The 18,003-nt window shown below is 31.8% G+C and overlaps 2 protein-coding genes across 3 annotated transcripts; one reads left to right on the top strand and one right to left on the bottom strand.

The window, feature by feature from the left end:
• Positions 1-195: 195 nt before the first annotated feature.
• On the bottom strand, positions 196-4,488 carry LOC127899298 (protein FAR1-RELATED SEQUENCE 5-like). The gene is made up of 3 exons (XM_052432644.1): positions 3,717-4,488; positions 503-558; positions 196-381 (listed from the first exon to the last, which is right to left on the bottom strand). Exons 1-3 carry the CDS (start codon positions 4,486-4,488, stop codon positions 196-198), a joined length of 1,014 nt encoding a protein of 337 aa, XP_052288604.1.
• A 9,863-nt stretch (positions 4,489-14,351) lies between these two features.
• LOC102621599 (universal stress protein PHOS34-like) lies at positions 14,352-16,405 on the top strand. Of its 2 annotated transcripts, none has more exons than XM_025102224.2 (4): positions 14,352-14,688; positions 14,879-14,973; positions 15,497-15,618; positions 15,979-16,184. In XM_025102224.2, exons 1-4 carry the CDS (start codon positions 14,508-14,510, stop codon positions 16,028-16,030), a joined length of 450 nt encoding a protein of 149 aa, XP_024957992.2. In that variant the 5' UTR covers positions 14,352-14,507; the 3' UTR covers positions 16,031-16,184. The 2 variants fall into 2 exon arrangements, with proteins under 2 accessions (XP_024957992.2, XP_006487496.2); XM_006487433.4 differs by having other exon boundaries at positions 14,360-14,688; positions 16,108-16,405.
• The last annotated feature ends 1,598 nt before the right edge of the window (positions 16,406-18,003 follow it).

Genomic DNA, 18,003 nt, shown 5'->3' with positions numbered 1-18,003 from the left:
TAATACGTGCAACAAAACAATACTGCACAAAAGGATATTGAGAGTACAAATGGTCTAAGCCCTGAGACAAAAACTCATCAGCAATGATAAACAAATATAGAGAAAGATGATTGCCTTGCTTAAGACCTCTCTGAGACTAGAAACATCCATGATTGATGCCATTCACCACAATGAGAACCAAGAGCCAAAGATAGCTCATCGAATCAAAGAGACCCACCACTCTGAAAACCCAAAACATCGCAGCATCTGAGCAATAAAAGACCAAGACATCTGGTTATAAGCCTTGGCCATATCAAGCTTTAGCACTACATTGTTCCCTTGAGTACAGAAGTTGAGATCATGAACCAACTCCTGAACTAAAAGCACATTATCATGATCATCCTGTCAGAGACGAAACAACTCCAAGAAGGAGAGATAAGACGAGGCAACAAAATCTTAACACAAGCAACTTGATCAGAACCTTATTGCTCACATTACATAGATTGATTAGTCGAAAATCTACCCAAGAAACTGATGAGGGCTTTTTAAGAAGAAGAACCAGCACATACTCTGAAAACCCTTAGGCATTTCCAAAACTCTAAAATAATCAAGGACAACCTCTAATAAATCACTGTAAATAATGTCCTAACATGACTAGTAAAATCTACTGCATAACCCATTCAGACTCAGGACACTAGTAAGATCAATAGAGAAAATCACTCGCCTAACCTCATCCATATCTAGCTCCTTACATAAATCCACATAATCCTCGGCAGTCACTAGATACTAACTATGGCCAATGGGTCGTGTCGGGGTCAGCTCACAAGGGCTCGTGGGCCGGCCCGGCACGGCCCACCAAGTACCGTGCCGTGCCTACTTTTTTTTTAGTTAAAGGCTCATGCCGTAGGCCTTGGATTGATGCAGTAGTCGAATTGTAGAGGTAATGCTAAATTTCTGTGAGTTGATTATGAATTTTTGCAACGAGAGAGTTTTAATTGCACTTGGATTGATGGGCAAATTAGTTTAGATATGTTTGATTTGTAATTGCATTTTTGATAGTCATAGGAGATGGCCTTGTGCTGGAGATGGCATATTGATAGTCTTAGGAGATGGCATTGTTTTTAAAATACCAATCCATATGAAATTGTTACTGTATTTTGTCAAAATGATATAGCAGCAGCTGCTATGAGCTTCCGTTATTTGAGAAATTTATATTTGCAGTGTGTTCTATAATGTGCAAGGGCTTATTCTGATGATAATCCTAAAAGGAAACTTATACACTGGTATTACCTTTGTTTGCTAGGCTTGAGCTTTGATTTGAGAATCATCATTTTGTGTTGTTTTTATGCAATATGTGCTATTTATATTGGAGAAGAATCATGTTGTCGATGCTGTTTATATGCATTATGTGCTGTGACCTTGACAATCATTATGGGCTGTTGTGTATATTGAACAGAATTTGTTCAATCATTATGTCTTCAAGCACAAGCAAAATTCAAACACAACTGAAAACTTGTGATAAATGCTGCAACAGTAACAAGGTCTTGTGAACTTCACGTACAAAAGAAAATTCGAATCATAAGTTTTGGTAGTGCAAATGACGTGAGGCCTTTGAATAGGATGATGATCGGAAGAGCAGTGAATGTAATGACTTTAGAGGGATGGAAGATCGGAATATAAACCAGAATAAAATTGACATGTTGTTAACAGAAGTCCGCAAGTTAGGGCATCAAATCGAATGCTTATCTCTTAAATTTCAATTGCTTGAGAAAGAACTTCAACGAAGACGACAACCAAATGTTCTTGTAACATACGTCCTACAAATAATGATAACTCCTTTAATATGTATTATATTTAAGTTGTGTAATTAACTAATGTATTGTTATCTTTCATTTTTTGTGAACTGTATCATGAATGCTTCAGTGGATGTAAATTATTGTTCGCAACAATAATGTTAACATATTAGTTTCTCTTATTAATATATTTGCTTCTCTTGTTTTGTCAGTTGACTTATATATTATATTTGAAGTTACTGATAACTGCTGCAAATTAAAAACACATTTATTCTTTAGGAGACAATTAAAGAATAACACATCTGTAGCATATCCCTCTACCATTACAGTAGCACACAATTAAAGAATAACACATCTGTAGCATATCCCTTAATTCCAGTAGCACACAACTAAAGAATAACACATATGCAACATATCCCTCCACCATTCCAGTAGCACACAATTAAAGAATAACACATATGCAGCATATCCCTCCACCATTCCAGTAGCACACAATTAAAGAATAACACATCTGCAACAGACCCCTCCACCATTCCAATAGCACAGGACTAAAAAATAACACATTTGCAGCATATAAATCTAATAAATGATCATGCTTAAAACCTACTAGTGTACACCAATATTCCAATACCACATAGTTAAAAACCACCGATATGCCATTACAAGAAAAATATACCATTACAAAAATAAATTAATGTATGAAATCCACAAGCTCACATATCATAGCCAAGGGCTTGCCCTTTTTATTATTAATGATAATAAAACAAAAACAATGCTATTCTACAAAATCACTTCGAAACTCCTTATCAACTTCATATTCACTATCTTGCTGAAAGAGTAGTTGGTGAAAATGTCCATGCGGCTGGAATTGTGGTTCTTATTAAAAGAAAAACTAAATATTTTGTTATAATAAAAGAAAATAAAGTAGATAAGATGAGTAAATACTAAATTTATCACCACTTACCGTATAAGAATTTTATGTAGGTGTTGGATAAACATTATCCCCAACCATATGATGTAAGCTCATAAGACCTTAAACCAAACATACGTTAAATGAAGCGATAATTAAAAAAAAAATCATAACGTATAGTGTGAAAAACTTACATTACAATAGTCCATAACTCCATGTGGGTACATATTCATATCAATACAACTTCCTTCAGGATTTTGAAATGCTTACAGAGGATCAACAAGTTATTAGAAAAATGTCTATGATTAAGTAATAAAAATCAATGGCATGCCTATGAATTCCATAAAACCTACCGTAACAACATTGTTCTTGTGTGTTGGGATCACAATCGGCACTTGATCGTTATCTTGCAAAGTCAACAAAACGTACATTTGAGCATCATTTATCTCATAAATTATTTAACTTTAATTAAATTGAAAATACATTTTTAAAGTACCTTTGCATTGGAACGTGAGGAATTCATTTTAGATTTCGAAAATTTATTAGACTTTTTTCTTTGACAAGGTGGCCGACCTTTACGAGGCCGAGCTACTAGATCTCTAACTGTTTCTACTTCCACGCTACAACTTCCTTGGCCTGTAACAATAGTTACTTTGTTACCTTCTCATGGAACTGCCTTCGATAAATCCTCTTATACGTTCTTAATCCAATTGAAAACAAGATTAGAGCTTTCAATATTATGTGCAACCATATTTGCAACCTTCGTGAAAGTAGTACACATTTTCTCATATCGTTTTTGTTCATCTGTGCAACTATGCAGCTCATAACTCGTTTTCACTCTACTATGGCATATCCACACATCTTTTCTCGATCTTCGTAGAATATACTTTTCTGGAAGTATTCCACGTCATTGCGGATTATGATTGTAATGGCATGCCTGCAAAGAATACCGCTAAACTGGAACCTTGAGTAGCTGTAACGTATTTCACCATTTTCTTTTTCAAAATGTACTTAAAAAAATGTTCTCTTTTTACCCTCTCCAACTTTGACATCCTCTCTAACTATATATTCATAACCCATAGAATTGACAAATTCGCAATATATTTTCCTAATCAATTCTTGAAATTTTGAAATAGTGTACACATCTCGGATTTGCCTCTCCATTGCATAAGATGTTACACATGGCATTTGTTGGGAAAGACACCTGACATCTTCTTCAACTTCCTTCTGAACTTCATTCTTCAACGTACAATTGTATTGCTCTACAAACTGCTTCAAAGTAGTCTTTGAGTTAACATAACCATAAAAAAATGCATTCATGCTCTCACTGCGTTGAGTAGATGACATTCCTGCCCAAAAATTATTGTTTAGATAACAAGGTACCCAATGATGCCTCTCATCATATAAGCCTCGTAACCATTCCTTATCCTCCAAATCATATTCTACAATCATGTGGTGCCAAGTTTCCTCAAATTTCGCAGCATTCTGGGAATCATAAACAACACAATGCAACACATTACTAATGTCACGATATTCTTTATAAGCCCCTAGCTTCTCTGGAATTTTCTTCATTATGTGCCATAAACACCACCGATGTCGAGTATTGGGGAAGACATTCTGAATTGCAACTTTTATTGCCCTGTCTTGATCTGTAATGATTCTAATGGGATCTGAATTAGACATGTAGGATAGCCATGTTCGAAGTAACCACGTGAATGTCTCAATATCTTCGTGTGAAATCAATCCACACCCAAACAAAATAGAATGCCCATGATAATTAACTCCTATAAATGGAGCGAACGACATGTCATACTTATTTGTAAGATACGTGGCGTCAAATGTAACAACGTCTCCAAACTCTTTGTACGCTTCCCTATTCCTTGTCTCGGCCCAAAAAATATTTTTTAATCGTCCCTCATCATCCACTTGCATACTAAAGTAAAACCTATTATCTTCTGCTTGTAATTTCATAAAATAGTTTTGAAGAGTAGTAACATCTCCATCTCCAAGCCGTAATCTTCTTTCTTTTTGAACACGATTTATACAATCTCTTTCTATGAATGTCACATTTTCATGACCGCCAGCCTCAATAACAAGTGATTGATAATTTTTGCACCATTTGATTCATGCTCGATCATTTACATCAAGCTTCCTTTTTGCATATGTATTGAGGCTATGATTGCACCGAAAACACATGGATTTGGTTGGAGTTAACAGTGCATGGTTGTTGACACAACTTAAAAGTAATTTTTAACTCCCAAGTATAAGAGTGTCTTATTGTATTATAGCTTGGTGAGTCCGAGGTCGATCCACGGAGAAAAGATTTAATTTGTTTATTTATTTTAACTAAAAATTGAAATTTAAACTTGAATATAAACAACTTAATTTAAATGAAACTATGAAATTGAACTAGTTAGAGTTGTGGATCCACTCTTAGTAGTAAATAAACCTTCTATTTTTTTTAGATTTATTGCCCAAAAGATTAATTATATAAATTATTATTATTTTTCCTTTAATTTTATGATGGATTAAGTATTTATTGTGACAAAATTTAATTTGTCTACAATTAGTCAAAATACCATTTTACCATACCTTATATTAAGATGTTAAGATTTATTGTGTCAAATTCATAATCCAGTGGTTTGTGGTCCATTATAAACTTCATGCATGTGCTCTTCACAACCATTAGATCAAGATCCAACGACTGGTAAAATTTCAAAAGTTAACATCGCACGTGGCATCATTTGACTTGTCTGATTTGGCCAAAGAACGGTTGAGATTTGGCGTGTTAATGGGTGGATCAGGTCGACCCGAATACAAAGATTCGGATCCTACAACTTGCTTCACCAACCGTTGCCACGTGGCACAATCATGGCTGGTTGAGATTTAGTCAAAATTTCCAGCTATCCCGTGCACTCATATCTATTGTAAGCTCATTTCATCATCCAATCAGTGGTCGGTCAACAAAAAAAGTCAATTTTTTTTACACAAGCCTAATTTTAAGCCGATCTTGATTGATCTTAAGGTTTTCGAACCTCCAGAATCCAAATTTGACCTCCGTTTATCTATTTGGAGCCTCGAATTACGGGAAATTAATATTTTACCTAATAAATATATAAAAATATATAAAATTAAATATATTTAAAACATAATTAATAATTCTTAATATATTACAAAAACACAAATATAAATTATAACATAAGCACAAAATAATAATTAAACAATTTTTAATACTAATCAGTTGTGTTCAAGATTTAAGCTTCGAATTGTCCACTTTCCATCATCCCCTAACCCAGCTCCCAATCTTGCATTGCAGCATGTTTTTGCATTAGGTTGGGGCTTTAAAATATTCACAGATTTGCTTCTTGTCTCACCATTTCTCCTACAAGCAAAAGTCACATTTCTAAGAACCCATTACTATCCTTTCTACTAGTTCTCCTCAAAACCGGAAACCCTTTTCTTTTACCGTACTCCTTGAAGTAAATAAACAGATCGGTATCACTATCGAATGACATCCCAATTATTGGCTCATCGTCCTCCTCAATTTTCTCCAACTCTTCAACTTCAATGTCCTTTTCCATATTCTTTATTTCTACAAAATTGAAATAATTCACATTGACAAAATGGAAGTAACAAAATGAAAATAATTCAGCACAACCTTACAAAACTAAACTAACTAATGATATAAATTGTGAACACAAATTTAATATATACTAGCTGAATCTGCAATATATATTTATTTATTTCATGCTTACTATTAACTTTGTAATACACATGAATGTTTGCTGCATCCTACTTAAGGCTAGACTTGCAAATCAAACTTATAAAATTCTATGGTTGCCAATCATGCTCTAGATCATGTTTTGTTGCATAATCATCCATAATTACTAGACAATTAACATAAAATTCTATGGCTGCCGAACATGCTCCAGATCATATAAATTAACATAATAGCAGCTAAGATGTCACAAATTAATAATTAGCACAAAAAAATTCCAGTTAATGAAACAAACTACCTACAAAAATTGATTGCTGCAATCGACGATGAGTGAAGTCAGTCACCAAGATGCAACTCAATTCCTCACACAACCAAGAGAATGATACACCGTGAGAGAGAGCCGACGGATTTCACACAATGAGGAAGAGTCCAGGAGTATAACAGAAAATGCCTTGGGAGAATTAGTTGTTCAGATTTCTAACTTGAATGAGGAGTGGATTTGGTGTGAATGAGAGTGAGAGTGATGAAGAATGCATGTGTGAGATCTAATGCGCGTGTAGTGTATTTGTTTGTTCAAATAGTAGCCTTTTATATTGAACACAAAACGCACCGTTCGGTACTTATTGTGGTGCTTATTGTGGGCTGAATATCGGTATTGTAAATTTTTTCATTCACTTCATATTTAGGAGAACAGGTCGAGACCTTTTTCTTAATGATAATGATGAGGGAAAGCCTCCATTGCTCAAGACATTAATGGAAAACGATGATGAAAATTAATTCATGTATGACATGCATACCCTAACTCTTCTTTATGCATATTTTTTTTAATTACAGAGTCTTGAGATGCCTTTGTTTATAGGTTTCATTTACAAGCTTTTGATGAAATTATTCTTAGCTTATAATGGGATTATATAATGTTCATATTTTGGGGAGATTTTGTTTATATTAATTTGCTTTTATTTTTTCTATTTTTATAAGGGGAAAGGCCACATACACCTCCAATATTTGCTTAAATTGTCACATAGCCTCTTTTAGTTTTATAAATTTTTACACCGAACCCCTTTTGACTATTATACCCTCAATTACAATAACCCAATAATTGACCTTAAATAAACTTTTGTAACAAATATAAATAAAAATAAAACTAATATAATATAATATAATATAATATATAAAATAAGATAAAATTTATAAATGTTTTGAATATTAGAAAAGTTATTTAACATTATTATTCTATCATGCTCTTTTGATAATAATAAAATCTATTTGATATTTTAATAATATTAAAATCATTGTACCAAATATTCACAATAAATTATAAAATTTATATTATTTTATTGACCATATCTTTTTTTTTTTCAATTATGTCTTTAGTATGAATCTTAAAGTTAATTTTGGATTAGTAGATTTCAAAATTCATAAAATCCATTGGGGGTAGACAAATAATAAATTATTATTAAAAATAACTTTTATTATATATGTTATTTTATTAATTATACTTACTGTATCATTTTATTTATATCACATGATATTTATTTATTATTTTTATCTCATTACTATATCTATATTTATTTGGGTTGTTATAATCAAAGGGTATAACAATTATTTTTGAAATTAAGAGAGTCTGTGTGACCATTTAAGCGAGCCTTGGGGATGTACGTGGCTTTTTCCCTTTTTATAATTGAGTGCTCTTGATTTCACTAACAAATTCTTTTAAATTGAGTGTAATGTAATGCAATATAATTTAAGCAACACTATGTGTTAATGGATTTTTAAAATAAAAAACTTACCAATTACCTATTGGACTCAAAGTTGTTATTTTTGGTAATTTAAATTTGTCACCATAGTTTTTTTCGCTTAAAAAATTAAAAAAATAACAAATAATGAAAAAATAATGATAAATTATTACTTGGAGTATGAAAAAATAATAAGGTTTGATACGTGAGGTTCGTACTATCTCCGAGCAACAAAATCCCCTTTACTCGCAATTTAAAGCCTTTTAGCTCCAGCACCAATGACTTCTCGACGGGCAGCAGCAGATTTTTGAATCTCTCGGCCTTCCTCCTCCACCACTACCACCATAGCCACCATTATAGATCCTTTCTTGTTTCCTTATTTGTTTTTCCGCACCAACATTTTCTCTTGCATTCTCTACATATGTTATTCATCTTTGTTGATGAATTAATGTCTTACCTTTTGACTATTTGCGAATATATTGATGTTCAATCTTATACTCTTATGATTTTTTGCATGCCCTTACTTGGAATATTATATGCTTTCTTGGTTATTGATAGAGGCAAATGCCATCACAACTCCACTTTGTCATTGTTTTTATTTTGAGTAATAAGCATCTTAAACATTTTTGCTGTTAAAAGAGGAAGCCAAAATAATATGCCTTTTTTATGTTGAAGGGGGAGAAGCAACATGTTTTTGTGGAGCATTACTTGATCGGTATATTTAATTGATTATTTAAGTTTGAAATTGATGAGATATATACATTGCAATTGATATTTAATGAATTTGAAATTGGAAGAAGAAAAGATCAAGAAATAACATGAAGAAGAAAAATTGTTATAGTAAGTGTTAGGAGACTTAGCATAAGATTTTTAGGTATCCAACCCAAAAGACTAGTCTTTTAGGTGGAGTGACCTACCACTTTATATACCCAATCATCTCCCCTTTACTAGCCAATGTGGAACACAACTTAACAATCCCCCCCAGGACGAAACCACCGTCGGATCCCAATCCTTTCGTCCAACACAACTGAGTTGTTCCACCACCACATTTCGACTACTAGGGTCTAGCTCTAATACCACTTGTTGGGGGGGGGGGAGACTAAGCATAAGATTTCTAGGTATCCAACCCAAAAGACTAACCTTTTAGGTGGAGTGACTTACTTCCTTATAAACTCAAGTGTCTCCTATTTTCTAGCCAATGTGAGACACAACTCAACAATAGGTTGGATACCTAAAAATCTTATGCTAAGTCCCCTCAACAAGTGGTATCAGAGCTAGACCCTAGTAGCTGGAATGTGGTGGTGGACCAACTCAGGTGTGTCGGACAAAAGGACCGGAGTCCGATGGTGGTTTCGTCCGAGGGGGGGATTGTTGAGTTGTGTCCTATATTGGCTAGAAAAGAGGATATACTTGGGTTTATAAGGAGGTAGGTCATTCCACCTAAAAGGCTAGTTTTTTGGGTTGGATACCTAGAAATCTTATGCTAAATCCCCTCAACAGTAAGATAAAGAAAGAGAAAGATTATGTACTGGGTAAAATCTAAATGGTTACATAATTATTTATAAACTTCTTGTTCTAATGAGAGTATGGTTCTAAATCAAGAGAATTAAGAATCCCTTAATGCAAGATTTTTTCCTAAATCAACTAGAAACAGATGAAGACTTAATAATTCACTTAAGAGTTTTAGCCAATTAAGCTACCAAGTAGGAATCACCAAAAGTACAGCTCCACCTTACAATTAATTGGAAATATCTATGAAATTGTTTCCTCATGGTGGCATCTTTCTCTTCAGTCTTTGAGTATTTTTGCTATAAGGCAACAATTAAAATTTAGGTTGGGATGTTTGGTAATTGGAATTGGATGAATAGATATAAGTTATGCATAAGCCTTTAGTATATTAGTTCATTTTCAGGAATTTTATTGTCAAAGTTTATAGTTTCTATGTTTTATATTTTTCAACTAAAATAGCCATTGGTTTAGGGGTGGGGGGACGATTTGCCGGGTTTTTAAATTTAAATGTGAAGAAAAAAGGATGTAGGATGATTTGTTTTAGGCAGCATAAAATTTGTAACACATGACATGTAAAAAAATGACATGAAATATGCAAATAGTAGTTAAATATGTAATGTTAGACATTAAACATGAGTACGATGTAACATGAAATATGGTAGTTGATACATGTGACAACAATGTTATACTTGAAATATGAATATCAAATATGAAACAAACAGGAGTGTAAAATTATTTGGCTGTATTTATGACATGAAATACTAAACTTATATAACATGTGGTGTAAACATAAAATATGGAATTTACATGTGAAAAAATAACACAAAATATGCAAAACAAAAGCTAAGTATGCAACGTTAGACTTTAAACATGGGTACAATGTAAACATGTAATATGATAGTTGATACATGTGATGGATGATGTTGTAGATGAAACATGAATGTCAAATATGAAATGAATACGAATGCAAAATTTTTTGCCTTTGTTTATGACGTCAAACACTAAACTTATGCAACATATAATGTAAACACAGAATTTACATGCAATAAAATAACAACAACAACAACAACTGAAATACTAACTAGGCAACCCAAGAGGGGGGGGTGAATTGAGATTTTAAAATTTAAGCTAAGCAAACCACACAACAATTTAATCTATTGCCTTAATCAAATTGAAAACAATAAATTCAATCATGCACAATATTAAAAGAGTAAGGGAAGAGAAAACAAACACAATGATTTTTATGTGGTTCGGCAATCTCCACCTACGTCCACGTCTCTAAGCTCACCGGGCTTGAGGATTTCACTAAGCTAGCCTCCCAAGGCTTCAAACGCTTACAATGGACTTCTAAAGTGTCAATGGACCTTTACAACAAGAGATTATCCCAAATCTCTTAACCCAAGTGTATCCCAACACTTACAATCTTTTAACTTGATTTTACAAAAAAGATTACAAATGAATCTCTCTCACACAATGTATTTGATCACAAGTGAAAGCTCAATGTGTGAATGAATGAGATGAATACAAGAATTTCAAGTTCAATGAAAGTTGTATTCTCAATATTTTGCTCAATGATGATCGTTGGAAATCTGCTTGTTTGAATTTGAATGAGCTTATTTATAGATGGAGCTGAAAACTAGTCGTTATTGACTTTCTGCACACTGTCGGATCGTCGTTTGACTGGTCAATATGACCGTTGGGTTGATTTTTTAAATTGTTGGATCGCCGTTATCTAGATGTCGGATCGTCGTTTAGGTCTAGAGGCTAATCTTCAGTTCTGTTAGATATCGGCGAGCCGTTTATCAAAATTGTCGGATCGCCATTTAAGTCCAGAGGCTAATCTTCAATTCTGTTAGATGTCAGCGAGCCGTTATCAAGATGTCGGATCGCCGTTTTCTACAGTAACTGCTACAGTGAATTATTTTATAAAATAACAGTTTGACCACAAAATTTTATATAACTGTACTATGGCTTAAAACGTTATATACTTAGCAGATAAGTCCAATTTCAGAATTTCTAAATAATACTTACTATTTCCAAAACTTTCTGAAATTATGATATAGCCCAAAATGCTATGACACTTTTCAAATAAGTCCTTCACCAAAATTTCAAGCAATATTTGTTGATTTCAAAGTTTTCAAAATTCTTTCAATTAAACCATAAACTTGAAAAACAACCAATTTCATAAAATCATTTTTCCATTAAATATGAAACATTTATAATGTGAAAATAATGATTTATTTAAAATATATTTTTCAATAATTTGAGCTTAAAAGATTAATAATTCTTAATCTTGTTTGTTATCATTAAAATCAACATTATGGAAACATATATGTTAACAACAACATGATATATGCAAAAATGAAAGTTAAGTATGCAACATTAGACATTAAACATGGGTACAATGTAAACATGCAACATGATACTTGTTACATGTAACAAATGATGTTATATATGAAACATGAACATCAAACATGAAACGAGTGGGCAAATAAAAATTTTTGGCGTCATTTCCAACATTAAACACCAAACTTTAAAGATACAACATGTGATGAAAACATGAAATATGAAATTTATATGTGAAATAATAATATGAGATATAAAACATTGAAAGTTAAATATGCAACTTTAGACATTAAACATGAGTATAAAGCAAACATGTAACATGGTGCTTGACATATGTGACAAACAATGTTATACATAAACACGACTGTCAAACATGAAACAAGTAGAAAAATAAAAAAAATTTGTGCCATTTCTAACATGAAACACCAAATTTCAAAGATGCAACATGTGATATAAACATAAAACATAAAATTTATACATAAAATAATAATATGTAATATGAAACATTACAAGTTAAATATGTAATGTTAAACATTAAATATGAGTATTGTTATATATAAAACATATAACAATAAAAAAAGTAATTTTTAATGATATATATGAAATACGAATGTCAAACATGAAATGGGGAAGAAAATAAAATTTTAGGGGTATTTAGAATAATAAACTTGAGACAAATAACAATACACTTGAAATTTTTAATGTCAAATGTGAAATAACACATATAAAATAACAAACAAATTTTTGTCTTTTATTATATAAACTTTTTTTTCTTGATTTTTTATAAGATATTATTTTTCTTTCATTTTTTATTTATTTATCTTTTTTCCTTTCTATTAATATTATCTTTTCAAAAAAAAATTAACTAGTATATTATCCTATTTCAATTTTTAAAATTTAAATAATTAGTTAAATGTAGTAATCAGTTAAAGAAATCAGTTGTTTTAGGTCATCATGCCTAGAGATTGCCTCCTGGCATTGTAACCACACCCGAAATGGAGCCTAATAAGATGAAGACACATATACTTATAAAAGAAGTAAATATATAAAATACGAAAAAAAAAGTCGTTTTGATTTCAATTACTTTGACAAAGTCGATTTGATTTCAATTGGGCATCAGGTAAACTAACACTGGGGAAAACTGATCATTTTGAAAAAAAAATTGAAAAATGCAATTCTGATGGGAACTTTTTTTTTTAACCTGATCAAAGTGGTGATGCACATTATTAGCTGTAGGTTACTAGGGGTGCGTTTGGAATTGAGGTGCTGTAACTTTTAAGCTACAGCTGCTGTGAAAAAAAAAAGTTGTAATTATGAAATAAAAGTTAATAATATATAGTAAATATAAATTTTAAATAATAATTTTGATAAAATTATTAAAGATATAATAAATTTTATATTATACAAGTGAAAAATCATATCAACATAGCTTAAAAGCTACAGCAGCTAGTGTTTACCAAACACTTTAATGCTGTACCTTTTAAGTTACAGTTGCCCAACTTCAATTCCAAATGCACCCTAAGTTACTAGGTTTGATATCTCGAACTTGGCCTGCCTCAGTTGATAACAAAATTACAAAAACATCCAAAGAACATTTGAATTTTAGGGCTAATTTGGTAATAATATGCTTTTAAATAATTACAACTATCAATGGTATAGAAATAAACAGTTACGAAAAAAATCAATTAAATACTTAATAAATTTTATTTTTAAAAATATTGTGAGTTTTAAAAATAGTCGTATGTATTTAATAAATTTTATTTATTAAACTATTGTAAGAATACAAATGATTGAGTTCGATATAATGTTAAGTAAAATTTATTTAGACATTTATCAACATGTTTATAAAATATTTTTTATGTATAAAAAATAATTAATAATTAAAATAAATATTTTTTATTATTAATTTTATTTTTATTTTGTTATCGCAATATAAATAGTAACAACAATAATAATATATTTGAGGTTAAAAATTTTATTTTTAATTAATAAGATTAATTTTATATTTTTATAATATATGGAATGATTAGATATAAAATTAATTCTCAAAATTAGATTTTAAAAAATTATTCATTTCATACATCTGAAAATCCACTATAAAATAAAGTGATTTTTCTAAAAATGATTTTTAAAATAATTTATCAGATATTAAAATTAATTTTTAATATTTTAAAATTAATTTATAATAAAAATAAATTTTAAAATTAATTTATAATAAAAATAAATATTAAAATTAACTTTTTTTTAAAAACTTTTCAAAATTAAACTCCATACCTTTACCTTCTCAAGAAAAAAAAAAAAAAAAAAAACTCCAGACTCTTAAAGCACTTTCCGCCAACGCCCGCAACTTGCTTCACTTGCTACGTTGTCGTCTTATCTAGATAATCATTTTGCCGTCTCTTCGATTTATTCGCTTATATAGGTTAGAAATCGAACAAACTCTGCAACTTTCTAAATAACACACAGCTACAAAGGAAAAAAAAAGAAAAAAAAAGGGTTGAGTCGTCATCGTCTCAATGGCGACGGCTGAGACACAAACGATGGTGGTAGGGATCGACGATAGCGAGCACAGCACGTACGCGCTTCAATGGACGCTCGATCATTTCTTCGCAAATTCGACTGTAAATCCTCCTTTCAAACTCGTCATCGTTCATGCCAAACCTTCCCCTTCTTCTGTTGTTGGCCTTGCTGGACCTGGTAAAGTAATTATAAATTTAACTAATTATCAATTAGTCCTTTGGTATTTGTCTTTGCTTTGCAAGTCTTAGAAATTAAGTAATAGATTTTGTCGTACTTTGTTCGATTTTAATTTTCGATTTTAGTTTGTTTGTTTTTTCTTGCTTTCTTGATGATCAAGTACCTGGTTTTTAATTTTAATTTATCGCAGGAGCCGCCGAGGTTTTGCCTTATGTGGACTCAGATTTGAAGAAGATTGCTGCTAGGGTTGTGGAGAAGGCTAAAGAAATCTGTAGCAGTAAATCGGTAATGATTGGGTTGTTATTTCTTTTTAATGATATTACAATCTATAAATAAATTACAATCTTGGGATCGTCCGGGATTCTATATACACACGTTTGTAGTACAGTTCAAAAATCTACCAAGACTAGTTCGGAACACTCCCACTAACAACATTGGTGGAAAAAGCTATCTTTAGATTGTCCCACTCGTGAAATGATAATCTTCAAAATACTCCTCTAAACATCAACTTTCCCTCTTTTCTGTTAAGAAGACGAAAAAATTTTCATCAATGCCCCCTGATTTTTATTTATTTTTTAAACCCAAACAGAGGTAAATTAAGGTTTAGAATAGTTTAGAGGTACTTCGAGGACTGTCATTTTATGATCGGTAATCCAAAATTAACCTTTCTAAATTGGTAGATCTGGGTAAGTATTCATGCTTATCCTTTTATCTTTCCCCAGTTTCAGTATACCAGATTATAATGGGTATACTTAATTGTTTTTCTTCTGGTATCATTTCTGTAAATCAGTAGTTCTGTTTTGTTTAGGTGCATGACTTTGTTGTTGAGGTGGTGGAAGGAGATGCCCGAAATATCCTCTGTGAGGCTGTAGAGAAGCATCATGCCTCCATATTGGTTGTTGGTAGTCATGGCTATGGAGCGATCAAAAGGTATAAATCTACTATAAGTTGTTTCCTTTGGTATCTCATATTTTCTCGAGTGGAACTTGGTATGGTGAACTGTTTTGGTTATTATTCATATTTTTCAGTTGCAATGAGGACTCAAATGTGTAAGTGTAAATAAACTAGTACTATTTGTAAAAGCTTATATGAATCAATATTTTATTCTTTATTATGGAGTAGCTATAACCAGATGAAAATAAAGTGGAAAAAATGTCATTGAGATGTAGTAAAACGCTTTTCTTTGACTGGCCACCCAAATGCAAATTGATACTAAAAATTTAATTGGGGATTTGCCTTCTCCTCTACCTTTAAAAAAAAAAAAAAAATTTTGATCGGTTTCTATTTCAGTATTCTTTCGCTGGGAATGTCATACGTACTATGGATTTACAAATTTTGTTGAATGAGAGGGTTAGTAGGTTTCATTTGTTTCCTGTTGGTGATTCTGATGATTTATAACTGAGATCGATTCTTTTGCAGGGCGGTTTTGGGCAGTGTAAGTGATTATTGTGCTCATCATGCTCATTGCACGGTGATGATAGTGAAGAGGCCTAAAACCAAGCACTGAGCTGCAGTTACTCTGCTTCATGATTAGTAAGCACATAATACGATGATATGGATCAGTTGGAAACTGTATGATATCTATTGTATCTTGCATATTACGATTGCCGTTGAAAATGGGATGTGATCAAATATCATAATTTAACTTATATTTGGGATGTAATCAAATATCATAATTTAACTTATATTTATGAAAACATCTAAACGTTTCATCAAAGCTCACATGCTTCAAATGTTTCATAGTAATGTTTTATGTTCATTAATGTTTTCCTTGTTTCTTCGCTTGCTTGTTTCTTTACCCTGCCCTTTGTAGAATTTCCTTGTTAATCACAGTATGAGTGATGGCATGAATATGTACTGTCAACGGTGCATAAAATGAGAAGTTGATTAGGACAATATTTTGATTTTAAATATTTAAAATAACTTTTAATTAATCGAGACAGTTTGTAGGGGAAAGATGCCGCTTCAACCTTTTATTCTTTATCAGTTTTGGTGATACTTTTAATAATTTGATAGCCACATAAAATTCTGCTGTAAGAGGTGCTTAACACCCATTCATTCCGTTAGGGCAATACAACTCGTTAATTACTATTTTCGGTTTCTCTGGAAAATAGAAATTTTATGAACGTGATCATATTTTTTAAAATAAGAAATATATTCATAAATTAATAATTTAATTATAATTAATAATTTTTAAATAAATATATTTTTTAGGATCCTTGCTATTAATTTATCTGGTTGTATTCCAGATAGCTGCATCACAAGCAAGCGGGTCGACAATTTCAACGCATGTAGAAATTTTAGAACATTACAGCCATCTTGTTTTATTTAATGTCTCGGGTATTTTGTAAGTAGGTTTAATTATATTTAAGCGCTTGGATTCTATCCACTTCCTTTAAGAAGGTCTCCATTAAGACAGAGGTGGAGTATCAGAGTCTTTGTAGGTAGTTACTGTATCCGGATGTCGATCACCCTTTACAACATCCGCCAAAGCAATGGAATCATGTTCAGCCATTTCTTCTGGAGCTAATTTCACTGTGAGAGCTTCAATATTTTCATTGAGCTGTTCGAACTTGGTGGTTCTAGGTATGGGACGCACATCATCACCTTGGTGGTGAAGCCGGGCTAACGCAAGCTGTGCTGGGTGCATCCTTTTCTCATTGCTATTTCATTAACATGCTCAAATAACTTTTTGTTATGCTCCAAACCGATTTGACTTGAGTCCTATTTATTTTGATGACAAGTGTCATTGTTCGTATCACATCTGGCGACACTTGTTTGTTTGTGCCCATATTAATTGACACATGGATATGCAAGCTTGTCTATAGATTACAGAAAGAAGCATTTTAACCTTAAGTTGTTTTTACTAAGACTCTGAGATGATGGGAACCTTAGAACTTACGAGACTTATTATAAGTAGTTTATCTTAGAATATGAGCCTACGACATCGGTACCTTTTGGGTTTTGAAGCCTCATCATCTAGGAGGATTATCCTAGGTGGTTTGTCTTAGGATAGAATCCTAGGACTTTAGAACCTTTTAGCCTTGGACTTTGGGATCCTTTAGACTTTGAAGTCTTATTACTTAGAAGGATTATCCTAGGTGGTTTGTCCAGCACTTTGTGGGTTTAATTGAGAGTAAATTTATTAGATAGGTCTTATTGAGATTAAATTTATTTGGGCCTTGATTGAGCCTCTTTTATTTTTAGTCCAACAGTGTCAATAGACTATTCTTTGTATAATATAATATACTCCACAGAAACTAATCCATTAATACTAAAAATTAACCTTGTAGTATTTTCTGAATTATTTTAGTG

Source organism: Citrus sinensis, chromosome 8, assembly GCF_022201045.2.
Source record: "Citrus sinensis cultivar Valencia sweet orange chromosome 8, DVS_A1.0, whole genome shotgun sequence".
NCBI classification, from domain to species: domain Eukaryota; kingdom Viridiplantae; phylum Streptophyta; class Magnoliopsida; order Sapindales; family Rutaceae; genus Citrus; species Citrus sinensis.
Note: the sequence above shows the minus strand (reverse complement) of the source record. Positions and strands in the feature narration are given on the sequence as shown.

Excerpts from the sequence above, each read along its gene's own strand:
- LOC127899298 (XM_052432644.1), bottom strand. The coding sequence starts at position 4,488 with ATGTCGTTCGCTCCATTTATAGGAGTTAATTATCATGGGCATTCTATT. Across the intron at positions 559-3,716 it reads GGATGTCAAAGTTGGAGAGG|GGTTTTCAGAGTATGTGCTG; the intron begins GTAAAAAGAGAA and ends GAAATGCCTAAG. Across the intron at positions 382-502 it reads AGCCCTCATCAGTTTCTTGG|GATGATCATGATAATGTGCT; the intron begins GTAGATTTTCGA and ends CGTCTCTGACAG.
- LOC102621599 (XM_006487433.4), top strand. The coding sequence starts at position 14,508 with ATGGCGACGGCTGAGACACAAACGATGGTGGTAGGGATCGACGATAGC. Across the intron at positions 14,974-15,496 it reads AAATCTGTAGCAGTAAATCG|GTGCATGACTTTGTTGTTGA; the intron begins GTAATGATTGGG and ends TGTTTTGTTTAG. Across the intron at positions 15,619-16,107 it reads GGCTATGGAGCGATCAAAAG|GGCGGTTTTGGGCAGTGTAA; the intron begins GTATAAATCTAC and ends ATTCTTTTGCAG.